The sequence below is a fragment of the Equus przewalskii genome, chromosome 12, assembly GCF_037783145.1.
Source record: "Equus przewalskii isolate Varuska chromosome 12, EquPr2, whole genome shotgun sequence".
NCBI lineage: Eukaryota > Metazoa > Chordata > Mammalia > Perissodactyla > Equidae > Equus > Equus przewalskii.
In genome coordinates, this window is record NC_091842.1 from 7,949,541 (window position 1) to 7,967,583 (window position 18,043).

Here is an 18,043-nt window from a genome sequence, read left to right on the forward strand (position 1 = left end):
TTCACCATCTGAGCTGCTCTCAACATTTCACTCTGTCCAGTCCAGTTCAAAGCCTGGTGGCTTCCTCCACTTCCTCCATTCCTGCGCCTTCGTTATGGAGAGCTGACAGAGGCAGACATGCCCACGTGGCTGCCTTGGTGTCTGGCCCCTACTAGACAATCCCCTAGTCTCGATTTCACAGTCTGGGTGTCTCCTGCCCCCGCAAACTTCCGTGCCTACCACAGCCTCACCTCACCCCTTCCCAGCAGAGACCCCCTCAGCATTCTTTCCCGAGGGCCCCAGGCCATCCGGATGTGCTTCACTCTGGTCCTTCCTGCTCCCTGGAGCCCCTTGCATGCTGCCTGCAAGGGGTATGGCCTCGATCTCGGGTGCCTCTAAGCTCCTCCTGACCCTTCAGCATCAGTTCTACATTTAAATAAGCACAAACTTGTAGATTTAAGGGGCAAAAGCAAATGTGTAAAAATCTTTTGTTTGACCTTGTCTCTTCCTTTTAGCTACCAATCCTCTACCAAGTGGAGCATCACTGCTGTTTTCATCTCTTCACTGCCAGTGTCCTCCCTCTTAAAGCCCCTGTGACTCAGCCCTTATCCCACCTACTTCAGTGGCACTGTTTAAGGTCGCCGGTGTTCTTGACAGAGCATTTTCTCATTTTTCTATAACATTTGACCATTTCCTTGAAACATTGTCAGTTCACGTTATGCTGTCCTTCAACTCCTCTTCCTTCACTTATGAGTTATAACAACCATGAATTTTCTCTAATCCACATATCAACTTCGCAAAGACAGTTGCCCCATTTTACAGATGCAGAAAGTGAAGTGGCTGACCCAGCAAGTGGCAGAGCTGGATTTTAAAAGCAGGTGTGTCTGACTCCAGCAACCAGATTCTTTCCACTACTTAATTGTCCCCTGTCCTCCTTTATGAGCTCAATTATTCTCCCATCTTCATACATCACGGCTGTGGTCCCACAGCTATGTTTATGGAGCAGCCTAGCATAGTGGTTAGGCACACAGGCACTGGAGCCAGTTTGCCTAAGATCAAGTCCTTCATCCACCACTGACTTGCTGTGTCTTAGTTTCCTCATCTGTAAAATGGACATAGAGTTATCCTAAGCATTAAATGAGCCATTACACTTGGAGCACCTACAACATTGCCTTATGTAAGTGTTCCAAAAATATTAGCTATGATTATTTCCTCATGTGCCTCTTGCTCTTCTCTCCTGAATTCTCATTTACCCCTCACAAAAGTCTCCCTTTTGTAAGTGAAACGTGCTGGCAGTGTCCTCCATCCCATGAGTTCCTAAAACACATCACCTTGAAATCAGGTCTTTATGAAAAGACTGTTCAGAGACCATTTCAGTCCCAGATGTTACGGACAGAATTCCACACGGTTTCTGTGATTCTCCCAAATTGTCCCAATCCTTGCTCAATTCCTTCCCCTGCCCCAATCCTCAGCTAACAAAATTCCTTTTAAATCCCAAATCCTCTGAGGAACCAAATTTCCCCTGGAACGATGGAAATTGCTGCGCAGCTTCAGGAGGCCTTTCTTGTCCCAAACCAGCCGTGTCCCTTTGCCAGTAGATCCCATCAGTGCCTCCAAGTCTCAGATGTCTTCAGCACGGCCTCCGCTCCAGATTCTTTAACACAGCAGGTACTAGGCTGACTCGACTCTGCCTGGCTTATGTCATCATGTGCCCTGCATTTTGTCCTGGATTCCACATTTTAAAAGACAGACCAACTGCAGGATGGTAAGGGCAAAACCACCTCCTGCGCAATAGGGTTTTGCTTGGTGAGGAGAAAACTCACTGGGAACTCGTCTCTGCCCTCAAATATCTAAAGGCCTGTCGTGTTAGAAGAGGGATTCAATTGCTCTGCATGACTCCAAGAACTAGAACTAAATCCTTTCCAACAAACATTGTTGTCAGGCCATGTGCTGAGTGTGAGGAATAATAAAACAAAAGGTAACAGCAATGAGTAAGGCAGACAAGTAAAGGCAGCTCTGCCCAGCCCCACCAGGCCTTAGGGCAAGTTAGAAAAAGGCACCCCTTCCTCAAGACACTTGACTGCCTCCTGCTGGCAAGCATAACTATATAGTACAGCTCCCTGATAACGAGATGAGTGGTGGCCCCTGGCGTTGTGCAGGGCACAAGTTGCACAACCGGAAGGAGTGGTCCTAGTGAAGGCTACTGGAAGAAGAAAGAACCTTGTCGCAGAGCCAGCCAGAGCAGGTGGCTGTGATGCATCAGTTCAGGTGTTCAGGGATGGCTGGGGGACACCTGGGTCCTGGGCAGGAAGGGATGTTGCATGGGGGAAGGCTGGGCCAGATGCCCGTTGTGATCTCCTTCTCCTCTGAGATTATGCCAATTTTTGGTGGGTTCTTCCACAAACAAGGGGGAACAAGCCAGCAATCTGCTCTCGTAAAAGTCTTGGCAGGAAACTGTATCCTCTCTAATTCAGGAGAAGGCAGGTGGCCCTCTCCAGGGAAGGCAGACTGGAAAAAAGGATCTGTGATAGGTGGAGCCACATATATTCCTGTGGGGCAGGGGGCAGAGAGGGTTGACATTAAAACAGAAGAGGGGTGGCCCGACAGTGTAGTGGTTAAGTTTGTGTGGTCTACTTTGGCAGACCAGGGTTCATGGGTTCAGATCCTGGGTGCAGACCCACACAGCTCATCAAGCCACACTGTGGTGGCATCCCACATACAAAAGAGAGGAAGATTGGCACAGATGTTAGCTCAGTGACAATCTTCCTCAAGCCAAAAAAAAAAAGAGGAAGATTGGCAACATATGTTAACTCAGAGCCCACCTTCCTCACCAAAAAAAACCAAAAAAACCCAGAAGAGATCAGAAATAATATTGTAGCCAAGAGTTTTGAAGATTAAAAATCCCTTACTATTGGTATAGGTAGTTGCAGAGCTAGTTCATTCTCACATGATCCAAATGCTTTCAAGTTGTCAGAACAGGTATTATTATGCCCATTTTCCAGAGAATCCGGTTGTCTATCCAAATCTCCCAAGGCTTGTTAGCAGCAGAGCTCCAGCTCTAAGCTGTGGGGCTAACTAAATCACTCCACTTTTATTCTCCTTTCCTTTCATTTTCTTTAGCTGAATGAATGTCTTTGCAGCTGCAAGTGGACTCCTTCTGGAAAGAAAGAAGGGAAGTTTTCAGACCCATAAGGGGTGAGCAGCTTTCCTAGCCCTGTTCTAAGAGAAATCAAGGTTTGATCGCCCTCTACTGGCCAAGCATAGCGATGGCAGCAAAAATAAGCCATGGTGAGAGTGAGGGAGGGTGATCCAGAGAGCAACCATTTTAGAGAGACCCGGGCCCACCCTGCTGAGAGAAGAGGGAGGGAGCCAGGGCCCACAGTAACCCTGCAGCTTTTCCCCTTCCCGATTTCTGCTACAAGGGGGAGGGGAATCCTTTTTCTCTTTGAAACCAAATCTTGAACTGCGGGACCTTCAGAGGGCCCGCGGTCAGTTCGGACATTTTACATTCCAAGATTCAGAAGTAACTTTAAGACAAGATTATGGAACGGTTGTAGGTGATCTTTGGGACAATCATACGTGATAGTTTTCAAATATTTTGAAGGGCTGACAAGAAGAATAACTACATGCATTTTGTGAGAGAAAAGAATCAATCAAGACTAGGATCAATGAGTTGAAATTATAGGAAAGCAGATTTTTGCGTTAATTTAAAGAACTTTTAGCAATTAGAACTCTCCAAAAGGAGGGAACGGTACTCTAGAGTAGTAAGTTTCCAAGCAGAGGGCTGTTGTAGAAAAGACGTTTATGAGAGGTTAGAGTGTGGATACCAAGATGACACACACAGTCACCATTTATTGGTCTGGGGTCTATTATCACTGAACACATCTGTAATTAGTTGTTTACAGATCTGCCAAGAACTGTGTGTATTTTTAATTTTTTCCTTGTGCCGCAACACAATGCCTGACACATTGTAGATTCTTGGTAAGTGTTTGTTGTATGAATTCATTGGAAAACGATGAGGTTCTTAAAAATCAAAACCATTCTGAAGAGGGAATGCAGGTGACACATTACAGTGAGCCACAGGTCACACTGGCTAGCTTTTCCTTTGCTCTCTTATGGTTTTATCATATGGTCATGGTTATATTAATGGAAGATAATAATGGATCATCCTAAATTAACTTGTTTTAATACTGTATGATTTGGATGGACAGCATATTGATCTTTCTAATGCTATTTTTAAAATTGTGGAGATATAGTGAGGACACAGGATTGAATTACAGAATCTGCATTCTACTCTCATCTCTGCTACTAACTAGCTTGTTAGTGTGCCTTGGATCTGACTTCTTCAGACATTGATTCTTCACCTGAAAATGAGAGTTTACCAGATTGTCCTCAAGGTCTCTTTTGGCATTAATATTTTTCAGCTCTAGGCCCCCTTGATTTAGAAAGAACAATGGGCTTAGAATTGGAAGGATTTCTTTCAAGCCCCAACATCACCACTCACAGGTTGCATGACAAGGCAAAGATCCAAAGATCCTTTTGACTGAGAGGCTGGATAGAGCGCCACCAAGGCATCAACACGTGTGGCTCATGGAATTGTGCAGGTTCCCTGGTTCTCCCCTCTGCCCTAGTGATGCTGTTCCCTTCAACCTTCCCTCCTTTCTCCAGTTTAACTCAGAGGCAGTAGATGCTTAAAAGCATGGGCTTTGGAGAAAAAGCCAAGTCTGAAGCTTGACTTTCTCATACATCACTTACATGACACTGGAAAGGTTACTTACTTTTCTGAGCCCAAGTATCCTGATGTTTAAAATAGAGATTTTAATATTTCACAGGGCTAAGTATTCTCAGCATTATAATATTTCATAGGGTTGATATAATGAAGATAAATGTGTGCAGTAAATTGCTTCCAAAGATAGTCACCACATTATCTCCCATCCCACGCGCTCTTTTGCAATGTGAGCAAGAGACAGAGCCTGTGTTTCTGTTACCAAACCAGGTTTGTTTTTGCCCGTCGCCTGGAAAGCCAAACACCAAGATGATGAGATTGCAGCAAAGAGAGAGTTTAACCACAAGGCAGTCGAGTGAGGAAACGGAAGAACACGTCTCAAATCCACCTCCCCGGAAATGGGGGGCTCAGGGGTATTTCTGGGATAGGGGGCAAGGTGGTCTGAAATGTGGAGGTAGGTGATTGGAGGTGAGGAGAGGTGAGGTAATTGATGATCTGCGCAGGCGTAGTCAGACCACGCCTCTTCACAGGACGCACGTTCACAAAATGGTGGTGTTAGCATGATCTGAGGATGGAGTTTTTAGTCTCTTGACGTCAGACATCTGATCAGGCCCAGTTGATGGGTTGATGGATTGGCCTGAAGTGGACAAGGAGTTCTAACTCCTGAAAAACAGCTCACACAACCATTACCGTGGTGACCAGGCTCCAGGGAGATGTTATCTATAGGAGCCTAGGGGAAGTCAGCATATCGCCTAAAGAGCACAGTTAACAATGGGTGGGTTAAACAGCTAAAAGCTATAATCAGTAATTGCAAAAAGGAAAAAAACCTTTAGTTACTAGCTATTTAATCATCAATGGCTGTTTACTGGTTTCATTTCTTCCCCTTGAATGGGGCCCAGTGACCTGTTTTAACAATAGAATGTGCTGGAAATGATACTGTGGGACTTCCAAGGCTGGGCCCTAAACATCTGCAAGTTCCACCTTGATCTCTTAAAATGCCCCTCGTGGGGAACCCAGTCGTCACGCCGTGAGGAAGCCCAAGCAGCCATGCAGAGCGACTCGCTTGGAGGAGCACCGAGGCCCCAGGCCAGCATCCCAGCTGAGCTTCCAGTCTGGGCCAGCACCAACTGCCAGCCCTCCCAGCTCCTCAGTTGATACCACAGGAAGCAGAACAACTCAGCCACTCCACAGATTTGTGAGAAATGATAATTGTGTTAAGGCACTAAATTTGAGGGTAGTGTTTTTTTTTTTCCTCTCCAAAGCCCCAGTGCATAATTGCATATCCTAGTTGTAAGTCCTTCTAGTTCTTCTATGTGAGCCACCACCACAGCACGGCAACTGAGAGATGGGAGGTGTGGTTCCTCAACCAGGAAATGAACCAGGCCACCGAAGCAGTGAGAGTGCTGAACTTTAACCATTAGGCCATCAGGGCTCACTCTGGGGGTAGTTTTTTATGAAGCAATAAAGAACTGAAACCAAGTGCTTAACACAGCACCTGGCCCTTGGTAAGTACTCAAAGGAGGTGTGTAGAGGGAGCAGTAATGGTGAATGAGTGCTGTGAAAGGGTTGGAGTCTAACGGAAAAACTAACAGGAGTCTGGGTCAGGCTGGGAGAAGATGTTAAAGATCATCTAGCCATAAAATTTACTCTGCAAAACTCCCGTCCTCCCCATCCCCAGAGCTCTCCCACTTCTTCAAAACAGCACAAGATGAGGCAGGAAGTGGCCATCTTTAAGCAACTCTATTAGGAAGTCCTTCCTTGGATCAAACTTTTCTATCATTTCCATTCATTGGTATTTTGTCTTCTGGGGTCCCATAAGACAAACTGCTTTTTCAAATGGCAACACTCCACATACTTGAAAACTAAGACTGCTTTGTCCCTCATCCTCCCCTTGTCTTCTCCTACCTAAGGGAATAAAAAATTCTCCAGATTCTCTTAGGTCGACTGGCATGGTGTTCAGACCTCACACTTTCTGATTTGCTAATTTCTGGATGCCTGTGGGGTTTTGAATGCTCCTCTTAACATGTGGCACACGGAACAGTCCCATCTTAGACATCTGACCAGTGCATGGGGGAATGAATGAAACAACACTGACCGTGTGACAACTGCTGAAACTGGCCAGTTGGTACATGGAGGCTCCCTATGTCATTCTCCCTACTATTGTTTATCTTTGAAAATAAAAATTTTTTTAACGATCCTAGAAAATATCAGAGAAAAGTGATGTCATGTTTCTATAAATTTATGGTGCACTTAGGGAATTCCGTGTGCACGTATGTTGCCATCCCTCAACATCTACGCCTTTTTTCTTTTTAGCTTTGGAGTCAGATTTATTGAACACCACAGTAGTTCCTGGATCCACTAACTGTGTGACCTTGTGCAAATAACAGCATGTAGCTTGTAGAGTTGTTGAGAGGTTTAAGAGATGCATAGAATGAATTTAGTAGTTCTGCCATGTTGCAGGAGAGCATAGCAACATTATCGCAAGGCTTGAAGCTTAGCAAGAACAAATTACAAAATGGGCGACTGAGAAATACGCAATCTGCTGATTCTCATAAATTACTATACTAGATTGTTTGTGCTTTGGAATCAAAGGCCGGAAGGGAGGATCTTATCAAACATGAAGGCAAGGGGCTTAGGAACGCCGGGCCCTTGCAGGAATGGAACGCCATCTGCATAACTTGCCAGATTGTTTGTTCCCAGGATGCTCCCTCAGAGAATGGCCTTGTGTAGGGCCGGGGTACATTGAAGAGGGGATGACTAGAACTGCTGAGCTTTGACTTGCATGTCCCTGCTGGCATGAGTTCCTGCTATGCTTGTACTTCTTTGCCTGCAAATAAATACGTGGCAATCAGAGGGATGTGACCTCAGTCCTTGAGGCTGATGGTCCCCTGTCCCATTAAATAATATAGAGTGTGTTGTGTCTATTATATAGACTGTGTTCTGTCTATTAATTCCGTCTGGCCCTTCAGCTGGCTGCCTAGCTGGTCTCGACAGCACTGGCACATGGTCAACATGCAGTAATTGTTGTCAGTATTCACACATCCTGCAGTATATTTACATGAATATCCAGGTGGTTTTCCTTTGTGTGAATTCCTGGGCACTGAGTCACTTTTTTATGTGCCTTTGGGGCCTGCAGAATTTATTCCTCTGGGGTTGTATTTTCCTGATTAAAATGTGAGACATGATCCAAAATTTCAACGCAACAGTCCATTGACAGCAGTTTCTTTCAACCATTGCTTATCTTGGTGTCACACAGGGCTATCAGACAGCTGAGGTCCTGATGCAGGCAGGTTTCTCACTCAGGTGAAGGCATCTGAAAACTCGATACGCAGACTATCTGCCTGCCACTAATACTCTCCTTTCAGGAGGGCCAAAGATGCCCTACTTTCAAGTCATCCTGGGGTTGCATTTGCCCACAGTCCACAGCTGGCCCCTTCGCATGTGGCCGGAGTTCGGCCGGGGCACTCCAGCCCGGGCAGGGGCGGCAGGAAAAAGGGCCAACGTGCGCCTTTCGAGGGACCAGGCACAAGCAAGCTCCTGGCGGTCAGAGGGGGTGGGGCTGAGATCGAAAACACTGAGAATCTAGGCTGGAAGCCTGCAGCTGAGTAGGAGCAGCGGGAGATAGAGGTGAGCAAAGACTTCTTCATCAAGTCCTGCAGCATCTGGAGCGCTTGGAGGGCAGCCTCTGAGACTCCCGCCCGGGAAGCTGAGAAGCCGCACAAGGCCCAAGGGCCCAGCTACTTCGGATTGATGCCGCAGGTGCCCGGGTCTGAGAGTGACAACTGAATCTCTGGCTCCATGGGCCAAGCGTGGGGCTCCGTGTCCATAAACGTGGACCATGTTCTCACGGAGTGACGGGCCTGTGGGCTACAGGTGACCCGGGCTCTGAAGTCCACGAGGGGGCCCGAGGTCGCCGAGCCGCGCCCACCGCCTCTCCCTGGCCTGGGGCGTCGGGGGCGGGGTGCGAGAACCGCCGAAGCCTTCAACCGGTCGGCCCTTCCTTGGTTAAATAAAAGGGGGCGGGGCAGGGGAATGAGGTCCCTGCCTGTCCATCTTGAGGGGGGCGACTCCGCTTGTCCCTGACGCGCCCCAGCCTCCCGCGCATCCGAGACGCAGAGATGCAGAGAAGACCTCCGGAATTCCTAGAGGGGTCGCTGCGACCCCGCACAACGCTTCGCGGGAGCGGGGCTGTGACGCACTTCCGGCTGCGCCGGCCGTCGTGCGCGTCGAGGCGTCCCGGCCCCCCGAGCGGCTCTGACTCACGGTGAGCCTCTAGATTCCCGTTGGGGTAGCGGTTGGAACAGGGAGCCTTGGCCGCAAGGGTTCAGGGAGGGAGGGGTGGATTAGGCAGCTGTGGCCTCTGGGGATTCCCCTACCCCCGGACCAGTCCTGCGAGGGCTCTGGGGAGGAGCCCGTGCCCGTGCCCAGCCGTAGATGGGGGAGGCGCTGCCGCCCTGGAAAGCGTTTTCCTCCCCCCCACCCCCCCCAGGGGTTTAACAAATGAAACTTTGTCCCTTTCTCATTCCAGAGCAGTTTTGCCGTGCGCTCCCTGAGCCGAGCCGTCTTTTCAGTCTGACCAGGGCTGCCTTCTCTTTTTCCCTGGCTCTCCACGGGAGGTCTGAACTCCAGGGGAATTGATGAGAACACGCCCGAGAGGGTTGGGGACCTCCGGTGAGAAAGCGAGGCTCATTAGAAATCTGGGTAGTATCAGATTAGAGGGAGGGAGTGATTCCGTTGGGCTTTGTTGAGGTTAGAAAGCACATGCCTAACGGATCTGCTCGAGGTTGGAAACACATTTTTAGAGGAGCATTTGTAACTAGTTTGTCAAGAGAAGGGTGATCTGCTGGGTGAGGTACTTAGAAACCTATGTTGTATAAGGAACAGCTGAAGGAACTGAAGAAAAGAGTTAAGAGGCAAGACAGTTGTTTTCAGGTGTTGAAAGACTACTGGGGAGAGGGTAAGTATTGGTCTGAGACCGAAGAAAGAAGATAAAAAGTGATGCAAAATTTGGTTCGGTTTAAAGAAAACCTTGTAACAATTAGAACTATCCAGCAATAGAATTCTGTGCCTAAAGAATTATCAAATTTGCTTGCCTGGGAGTTTTCAGGCACAGAATGGGTGTGTTAAAGGCGTTCTAGCTTTAGTTGGTAAGTCTCATTAAATTGTTAGAGTCTCTGGTGATTTGATTTATTTGTGCCTTGTCTTGTTCCAGAATGGGTTTGGGGTACTTTTATAAGGGCATATAAGCTGCAGGAAATGAGCATAAAGGAGGAAAAAAGAAACGGGGAACAGAACAAAGGCCTTCTGCTTATAGATGACCATGAACCTTTGCTTGATGGACCTCTTGAGCTAAACATGCTAGATAGCCTAAAAAAGTGATTCACTGTGGTTGAACACAACGTCAGTTAGTAACGAAACCTGTGTTTTCCATCCACATGCTTTTTTATTTTATAAACACTTTATTAAGAAAATTTCAGAAGCTGAGACCTGGAGGGCATCCCTCAATGACCCTTTAGACAAACAGCATGACTAAAAATGAAATTACTGGCTTTGCGCAGGGGAAAAACAAATCAAGACAGCATTATCAGATTTAAAAAAAAATCTTTGCTGGTCTGATAGGTAGAAACATTTCATTGTAGCTTTATTTGCATTTCTTTTGTTAAGCATAACTGAGGTTGAGCATCTTTTCCTGGGTTAATTACTAAGCTGAGACTTGAAAGACAAATAGACGTTGGCCATGGGAATTGGGCACTGTTGGAGTATAGGGCAGGAGAAGAGGAGTGACGAGACTGACAGTGGAGGCAGAGCCTGGATTGTGAGTGACTTTGTTTGCCACGCGAAGAAGTTGTTATTACATGATTTTAAACAGCTGGGTGATATGTGCAGCTCTGTATTTTAATCTTCCACAGATAGCCTTTGAGCCTGGGGAGATAGAATTGCCAAATTGGAAAATGGTCTGTGTGATTTCAAAGGAAGAATGGATATTGTCGTGAGATTACCAAGTAGTTAAAAGCTACAAGTGTTTGATAAAATTAAAAATAGGCTTTGTGGAGGGCCAGGCTTGTGGCTGAGTGGTTAAGTTCACATGCTCCGCTTCCGCAGCCCAGGGTTTCAACGGTTTGGATCCTGGGTCCAGACATGGCACCGCTCCCCAGGCCTTCTTGAGGCGTCGTCCCACACAGCACAACCAGAGGGTCCTACAACCAGAATATGCAACTATGTACTAGGGCACTTTGGGCAGAAGGATTAAAAAAAAATGTGGCAACAGTTAGCTCAGGTGCCAATCTTTAAAAAAAGTAGGCTTTGTGTTATTTTTGAAATACATTTGCTAGAAACTTTATTTCATTAGGCCAATATTCTGACAGTTGTTGGAAGGGAGTTAGAAACTATTGTTGCTCCTAGAAACAAAGCACGCACCTTTGTTTAAATAATTCTGAAAGAAAAAGGCTTCACAACTTTTTTAAGTGTCCAATTAACTCTGAGTGGTCGGCTTCAACCTTCTAAGTGTTGTTGAAGTTAACAGCTATATTTCTCTTTACCACCCCTCCATAATAGAACAGCATTTACCGAGGCTGCTGTTTTTCCCCAATGCCTCATATTTTTTTAAGTAAACATTTTATTTTAGAATAGTTTTAGATTTATAGAGAAGCACAAAAATAATATAATGAGCTTCATTTCCCTCTCACCTGGTTTCCTTTGTTGTTGACACCTTACATTTGTCACAACTAAGTAACCAACGTTGATACATTACGATTAAGCTTCATCATTTATTTGGATCTCACTGGTTTTCCCCTAATGTCCTTTTTCTGTTTCAGGATCCCGTCTAGGATACCACATTCCATTGGTCTTCATGTCTATTTAGTATGCTGTGGTCAGTAACAATTTCTCAGTCTTTCCTTGTTTTTGATGACCTTGAGAGTTTTGAGGAGTACTGGTTGGTTATTTTGTAGAATGTTTCTCAGTTTAGGTTTATCTGATGGTTTTCTCGTGGTTTGGGGGAGGAAGTCCACGGAGGTGAAGTGCCCTTGTCAGCCCTTCCTGTTACGGACACAGGACTTATCACTGATGATGTTAACCTTGATTGCCTGGCTGAGGTGGTGCTGGCCAGGTTTCTCCACTGTAGTTACCTCCCCCAAACCCTTTCCTTCCTCTCCTCTTTAGAAGCAAGTCAGCCCACGCTCTAGGAGTTGGGAGTTAAGCTCCATCTTCTTGAGGGGGAGTATCTACGTAAATTATTTTGAATAATTCTGTATGGGAGATTGTCTCCTGTTTATTTATTCAATCACCTTTTTTTTATATCAGTATGAACTTACGGACTTTTATTTTATACTTTGGATTATAACCCAGTATTACATTATTTATTTTGTTGCTCAAGTTGTTTCAGCTGTGGTCATTGGGAGGTTTTTGTTTTTTTTGTTTTTTTAGGTTGGCTTCTGTGTCCCTTTGACACACCCCATTGTTTTGTTTTTTGAACACTTTCTGGCAGGCTCCAGGCTCATCTCGTATACTCCTCAACCTAGAATCAGCCGTTTCTCCATTTTCTAGTTCCTCTTAGTAGAAAATGATATTTAGAAACCAAGATCTGGGCACTGGGTGGCTGATTGCTACCAGCATGTCATTGCTTTTAGACCTCCACAGCAGACAGAGCTAGGAAATAAATGCCGGTATCCTAACCCGTGGGCACACATGTAGCTAATTAAGCTAAACGTGAATTCATGCTGCCATATTTTTTCTACTTAAATTTGTATTGATAATATTTTTTTAAAATCTGTTTTCACAATTTTTACTCCTTAAGAGTAGCCCTAAAGATCCAGGTTTCATATTCATCCTTTCCACAGATATTTGAGCACCTACAAAGTACCAGGCATATTCTGGACATCTGGAATACAGCAGTGAGCAAAGCAGATGGAAGTCCCTGCCCTCTAGGGTTGATATTCAAGGACAGAAACAGTTTGAAAAAAAACCAAAAAGATAAAATATGTAGTATATTATAGTAGTAAATGATATAGAGGAAAAGAGTACATTAGGAGGATTAGGAGTTCTGGGGTGAGGGCAGGCAGTGTGCAGTTTAAAACAGGGTGATAGGGATGCCTCAGTGAGAAGTGCAGACCTGAAGGAGGTGAGGGAGTGAGCCACGTGTAAGCTGGAGGAAGTGTTAGGTGGCGGGAGCAGCGAGTACAAAGGCTCTGAGATGGGAGCGTGCCTCACACGTTCAGGGAACAGCGAGCGTGACTACGGCAGAATGAACAGGAGGGAGAGAAGTACAGGATGAGGTCAGAGAGGCAGCAGGCCTGCGATCTTGTGGGCCTTGTTGGCCTTTGTGATGACTTTGGCTTTTACTCTGTATGAAACACGGAGCCATGAAGGGTGTGAGCAGAGGAACGATGTGACCTGACTTGTATTTTAACAGGAACACATGGTGTGCTGGGAATAGACTGAGGGGCAGGGCTGGAAGCAGTTAGGAGGCTGGTGCACTTCTCCAGGCCAGACGTGATGGGCTGGGCAGCAGTGTTGGAGGTAGTGAGAAGTGGTCGAACTTGGGATCTTTTGGACGTAGGACTAACAGGATTTGCTTATGAATTGTATGTAGAATGTGAATGAGGAGTCAGGGGTGACTAGGTTTTGTTGATCTAAGTAAACAGAATGATGGACTTGCCATTAGCTGAGATGAGCAGCTTTGTGGGCAAAGATGAAGAATGTCAGTTTTGGATATGCAGGTGGCAATGTCAAGTGAGCAGTTGGTGGTTAGGAGTTGAGTTCAGAAGAGAGATCCGGCCTGGAGATAATTGGGCAGTCGCGAGTACATAGATGGTAATTAAAGCCATGCGACTGAATGAAATCTCCAAAGAGATTGAGTGCAGCAAGGAAGGAGGGGTCCAGGTACCCAGCCCTCCACTCGTCTGTGGTCCTGCTGAGACATGAATGTGAATTGTGGGCACTACAAAACAGGTGCACTAGAATACATCACTTCACTGGTGAGCCGGCCCAGCCAGCTGCCCAGCAGCACCATCTCAGGAAGCTTTCTCCTTCAGTTGTGACTATGTACATGTTTTTTAAAGGCAGTCACGTGTTATAGTGGCATCTGTGAGTTGGGACTCTCGACTCACCAAGTTCTGGGAACATATCCTACATGAATGTGATATAGGACGCTCCCCATTTAATAGCCCCTGTGCTATGTAACTCCTCATATCCTGCTGAGTTTCCCAGGCTGGATCCCAGAAGCTGAGCAGCCCAAACAGGTTCCCATGTCTTTCCTGTTCTTGGGGTGCCCTCCTCTGGATAGAGTGGGAAGTTTTGTAACCAGTTAAATAAAGTTATTCCGGCACTGAGGAGGTCTCCTTCTAAGCATTTCTAAAGAATGCTCTCCAGCACTGCTACAGCTGTTGTTTTTAGGTTATTTTAGCCTTTGGTGCCAGGGCCTTTATTTTAGGAGACTAGGTGGCTGTGCTTCTCCCTTGGCTCAGTTTACAGGTCATCCTGAACTTGGTGGCACCAGCAGTGTATTGGGTGCATAGGACAGCATGAGGGAGTGGATGGTGCTGATTCAGGTCCACCGTGTCACAACACCTGTTGGCATCTCAAGATCCTGCAGAATTGGGGTACAGTGGAGAGGAGTCTGACTACTGGCCTCCTTGGAATTCTGAACTAATTAGCAGCTGATAATTATTGAACTTCTCATAGAAGTAAGGTTACTTACTGAGATTCTAGTCCTAGAATCCCATTTCATATTTTTAAAAATTACCAAAATCCGGGCTGGCCCTGTGGCCGAGTGGTTAAAGTTCCACACCCTCTGCTTCGGTGGCCCAGAGTTCACAGGTGCAGATCTGCTCCACTCATCAGCCGCGCTGTGGCGGCATCCCACATGCAAAGTAGAGGAAGACTGGCACAGGTGTTAGTTAGCTCAGGGCCAGTCTTCCTCACACAAAAAAAGAGGAGGATTGGCAACAGACATTAACTCAGGGCAAATCTTCCTCACAAGAAAAATTACCAAGATTGGTCACAAAAACAAATGAAAGGGAACAGTCATAAAAAATACATATTTTAATATGTATTTGCTAAATGTGTGAAACTAAACACCTAATATAAAAGCAGTAACATAAATGTACATTTATTGGCGAGTTCTCTATGGGCTGGAATTCCTGGGGCTTTTCCCCCCTGGGTTTTGTTTTGAAGGCCATTAAGTTTGGGCATTGGTAAAACCTATTTTGTTAAAAGACTGATCCCTTTAAAGATTTTATGATTTTCTGATTACAGAAGTAATAATACCCCTTATAGAAGATTTGGAAAATCAAAACAAGAATTAAAAAGATTGAAATCATCCCTAATTCTATACCCAGAAATATCGCTGTTTGTGATTTGTCCTGTGTCCTTCAGTGTGATTATGTATTTCCCTTCATTGTATATTATGGGTGGGTGTGCGAGTGAGAGAGACACTTGATATTTCAAGTGCTGTCAAGCCAGATCCATGGAGATTGACGTGCATGTTAGAAATGAGCGTACTCAAGTTTTTTAATGCCTATAATTTGGATTATCTGCAACTTCTCTTCCCTCATCTTCAGCTTTTATAAGCTATTTATACATCCTCTTTATGGTGTCTACCATTGTTATCAATATAATTTCATGTAACAAATACCCATATAGATTTTTATCTATTTGGTTCTTAATTGAGACTACTGGAGTTTTCCTGTCCTACATGATCCAAATGCAGTATGGGAGCACCTGTGTGACATGAAAGATGCTGCCTAAAGTTTGAAAACATGCTCAGGAAGGCCAGTCACAGCATGTAACACTCATTAATTTATGTATTTTTCTTTCAAAATAGATTTAATGAGTGCTGGTAATGATAGCAGGCATCCCACATATAAAGTAGAGGAAGATGGGCACGGATGTTGGCTCAGGGCCAGTCTTCCTCAGCAAAAAGAGGAGGATTGGCAGCAGATGTTTTAAGATTATGCCGCAGTGCACTTTTTAGGAGAGTAGACACACAGTAAAATCAAATTAAGATACCCTGAGCTGCCTCCAGAAAAATTCTGAATAGTAATTTTTACGTAGTAGTTTTACAGTGCCCATAATTTCCACAATTTCTTGTGCTAAAGGTGTGGCTGTAAAGACCAAAAGAACATACTTTTTTCTTTTTGGTAATTTTATGGTAACCATATTTTTTAGGTTTAACGTGTAGCCCTAAAGAACCAGAAACCCAAAGGAACCAATATTCCTGCCACACAGAGCCCCATCTTTAGTGAGGCTGTTGCTGGAGTCTGTATGATGACCAAGGTGCTGGGCATGGCCACAGTTCTGGGCCCTAGGCCTCCACAGGAGCAGGTGGGGCTTGTGATTGTGAAAGTCGAGGAGGAGGAGAAAGGGAAGTGCCTTCCTAGCCTGGAGATGTTCCGCCAGCGCTTCAGGCAGTTTGGGTACCATGACACACCTGGACCCCGGGAGGCCCTGAGCCAGCTCCGGGTGCTTTGCTGTGAGTGGCTGAGGCCCGAGATCCACACCAAGGAGCAGATCTTGGAGCTGCTGGTGCTGGAGCAGTTCCTGACCATCCTGCCCCAGGAGCTCCAGGCCTGGGTGCAGGAGCACTGCCCAGAGAGCGCTGAAGAGGCTGTCACTCTCCTGGAAGATCTGGAGCGAGAACTGGATGAGCCAGGACAGCAGGTAGGCTGGGGGAGACCTTTTACTCTATGGGATGGAGAGCATTCCTGGAGGGAATGGGTTTGTCCATGCAATAAGAATAGCTGAGTGGACGTTTCTGTTGAGTTAGACCTTGTTTCCCCCTGTTTTTCTTCTGCATCCTGTATTGACTTTTAGCTTTGGGAATTGAATGGGATGGATGTTTTTCTTTTCTCTTTCCTAGAGGTTCTACATAGCTCTCCTGAAGCTTGCTTTCCTTCTAATTCTTAAAGTGAGCTGTGCTGAGACCCAGCCATTCCTGATTGTCTCTAGGTCTCACCTCCTCCAAATGAACAGAAACAGGTGTGGGCGAAGATGTCATCTTCAGGAACAGCAAAGGAATCCCTCAGCGGCGTGCAGCCACAGTCTGTGGAGACCATTCCCAAATACGAATCTTGGGGGCCCCTGTACATCCAAGAGACTGGTGAAGAGCAGGATTTCACTCCAGAGCTGAGACAGATTCAAGGTAGGGAAGATCAGCCAGGCCCTGCTTGATGCCCCAGGCCTTTGTGATTGAAGAAGAAACGGGATAATTCTGATTACTGTTCTGAGGCAGTCCCCTGGTTTGACTCGACTGGTCTGACTACCAGAAAGAGTTGCCTTTCTTGCCTCAGATGCATCTCAGTCCTAGCATGGGAACAGATGACACACTCCTAAAAGGTCAGTTGAAGTGAGTTTAACAAAGGGACTGTTTCCGGAGGTGTGGACAGGTTGAATGAACCAATAAGAGAAGGTGCTTGTTGTCTGTTAATGATTTAGTGAAGCTGTCATAGTCAGCTTTGGATGATGCAGAAATGGTCCCTGGTAAATTGTTTTTCAACTGCTGCCTGCTTAGGCTATTTAAAATTCTTGAGCTTCGTTACGTTAACTCCTTTCCCACACAGTTCATGGCAGCTGGAAGGGAAGTCTCTCTGCGTAGCCCAGTGCTTGCTCATCTGGAGAGTGACAGGGATTTTGGTGCTTCGGTGTTATGTGTGCAGCAGACGGTCAGTGGGGATGAGCCTGGAAGCCGCTGAGTGGTTACTGCCAGCAGAGGAAGGAAATAGGTGGTCAGGTGGAGAGAGAGAGAGAGACACAGGGACAAGGAAAAAGGGGCTCAGAGGAAAGTGCTCGTTGAGGGATGACAGTTGTCAGAGGGAGCCCCTTTTTCTGTGTGAATTTCTCTTACTCCCCTTTTCCGTGTATGTGGGCAGTTAGATGGACTTTTTAGAAGTGTGACTGCCTAGTGAATTGCTCTAAAAATGATCTAATTCTTCAGTCTGATTTCAACAGTAAATGTTACTTTAAACGAATTATAAGACAAAGCCAATATAGGTGACATGATAAAGAGTTAAACTCTTGTGGGAGTTAAGTGCTTTCATTCAAATGAATAAGGATCTAGGACTAGAATGATTATAAATGGGCTGAATCTTCCCTTCTTTTGCTTTTATATTCAGTTTTTGTGAGAATGTGGATTTTGTTAGTTTGCCACTAGCCCCTTCTCCCTTAATTATCCTTTTTATTTTCCTTAATCAACTCTGACCCTTCAGCAATCTATCTTTCTTGTTCCTTTCTGTCGAGCATCACCCGTCTCCTTTGCTGCTGTCCCCATACGCTTGGTTTGGCCTTGTTGCCCTCTAGGTATGAAGTTCTAACAGAGAAAGCCATGTGTTCATCACACCATAA

General features: G+C 45.8%; 1 protein-coding gene across 7 annotated transcripts in view; it reads left to right on the plus strand.

Annotated features, from left to right (window-relative positions):
• Positions 1-18,043, plus strand: part of ZSCAN21 (zinc finger and SCAN domain containing 21) — a 42,547-nt gene that overhangs the window by 23,027 nt on the left and 1,477 nt on the right. The window contains exons 1-5 of one of the 7 annotated variants that reach the window (XM_008536552.2): positions 8,849-8,969; positions 9,234-9,376; positions 11,521-11,576; positions 15,872-16,363; positions 16,652-16,844. The exons of 1 other annotated variant lie outside the window; for it this stretch is intronic. In XM_008536552.2, the coding sequence (XP_008534774.1) occupies positions 15,968-16,363; positions 16,652-16,844 (589 nt within the window). In that variant the 5' untranslated portion in view covers positions 8,849-8,969; positions 9,234-9,376; positions 11,521-11,576; positions 15,872-15,967. Of the gene's footprint in view, positions 1-7,565; positions 8,970-9,233; positions 9,663-11,520; positions 11,577-15,871; positions 16,364-16,651; positions 16,845-18,043 lie in introns of those variants that run through there. 5 more of the 7 variants (XM_008536553.2, XM_008536554.2, XM_008536551.2 and 2 more) reach the window with 5 other exon arrangements.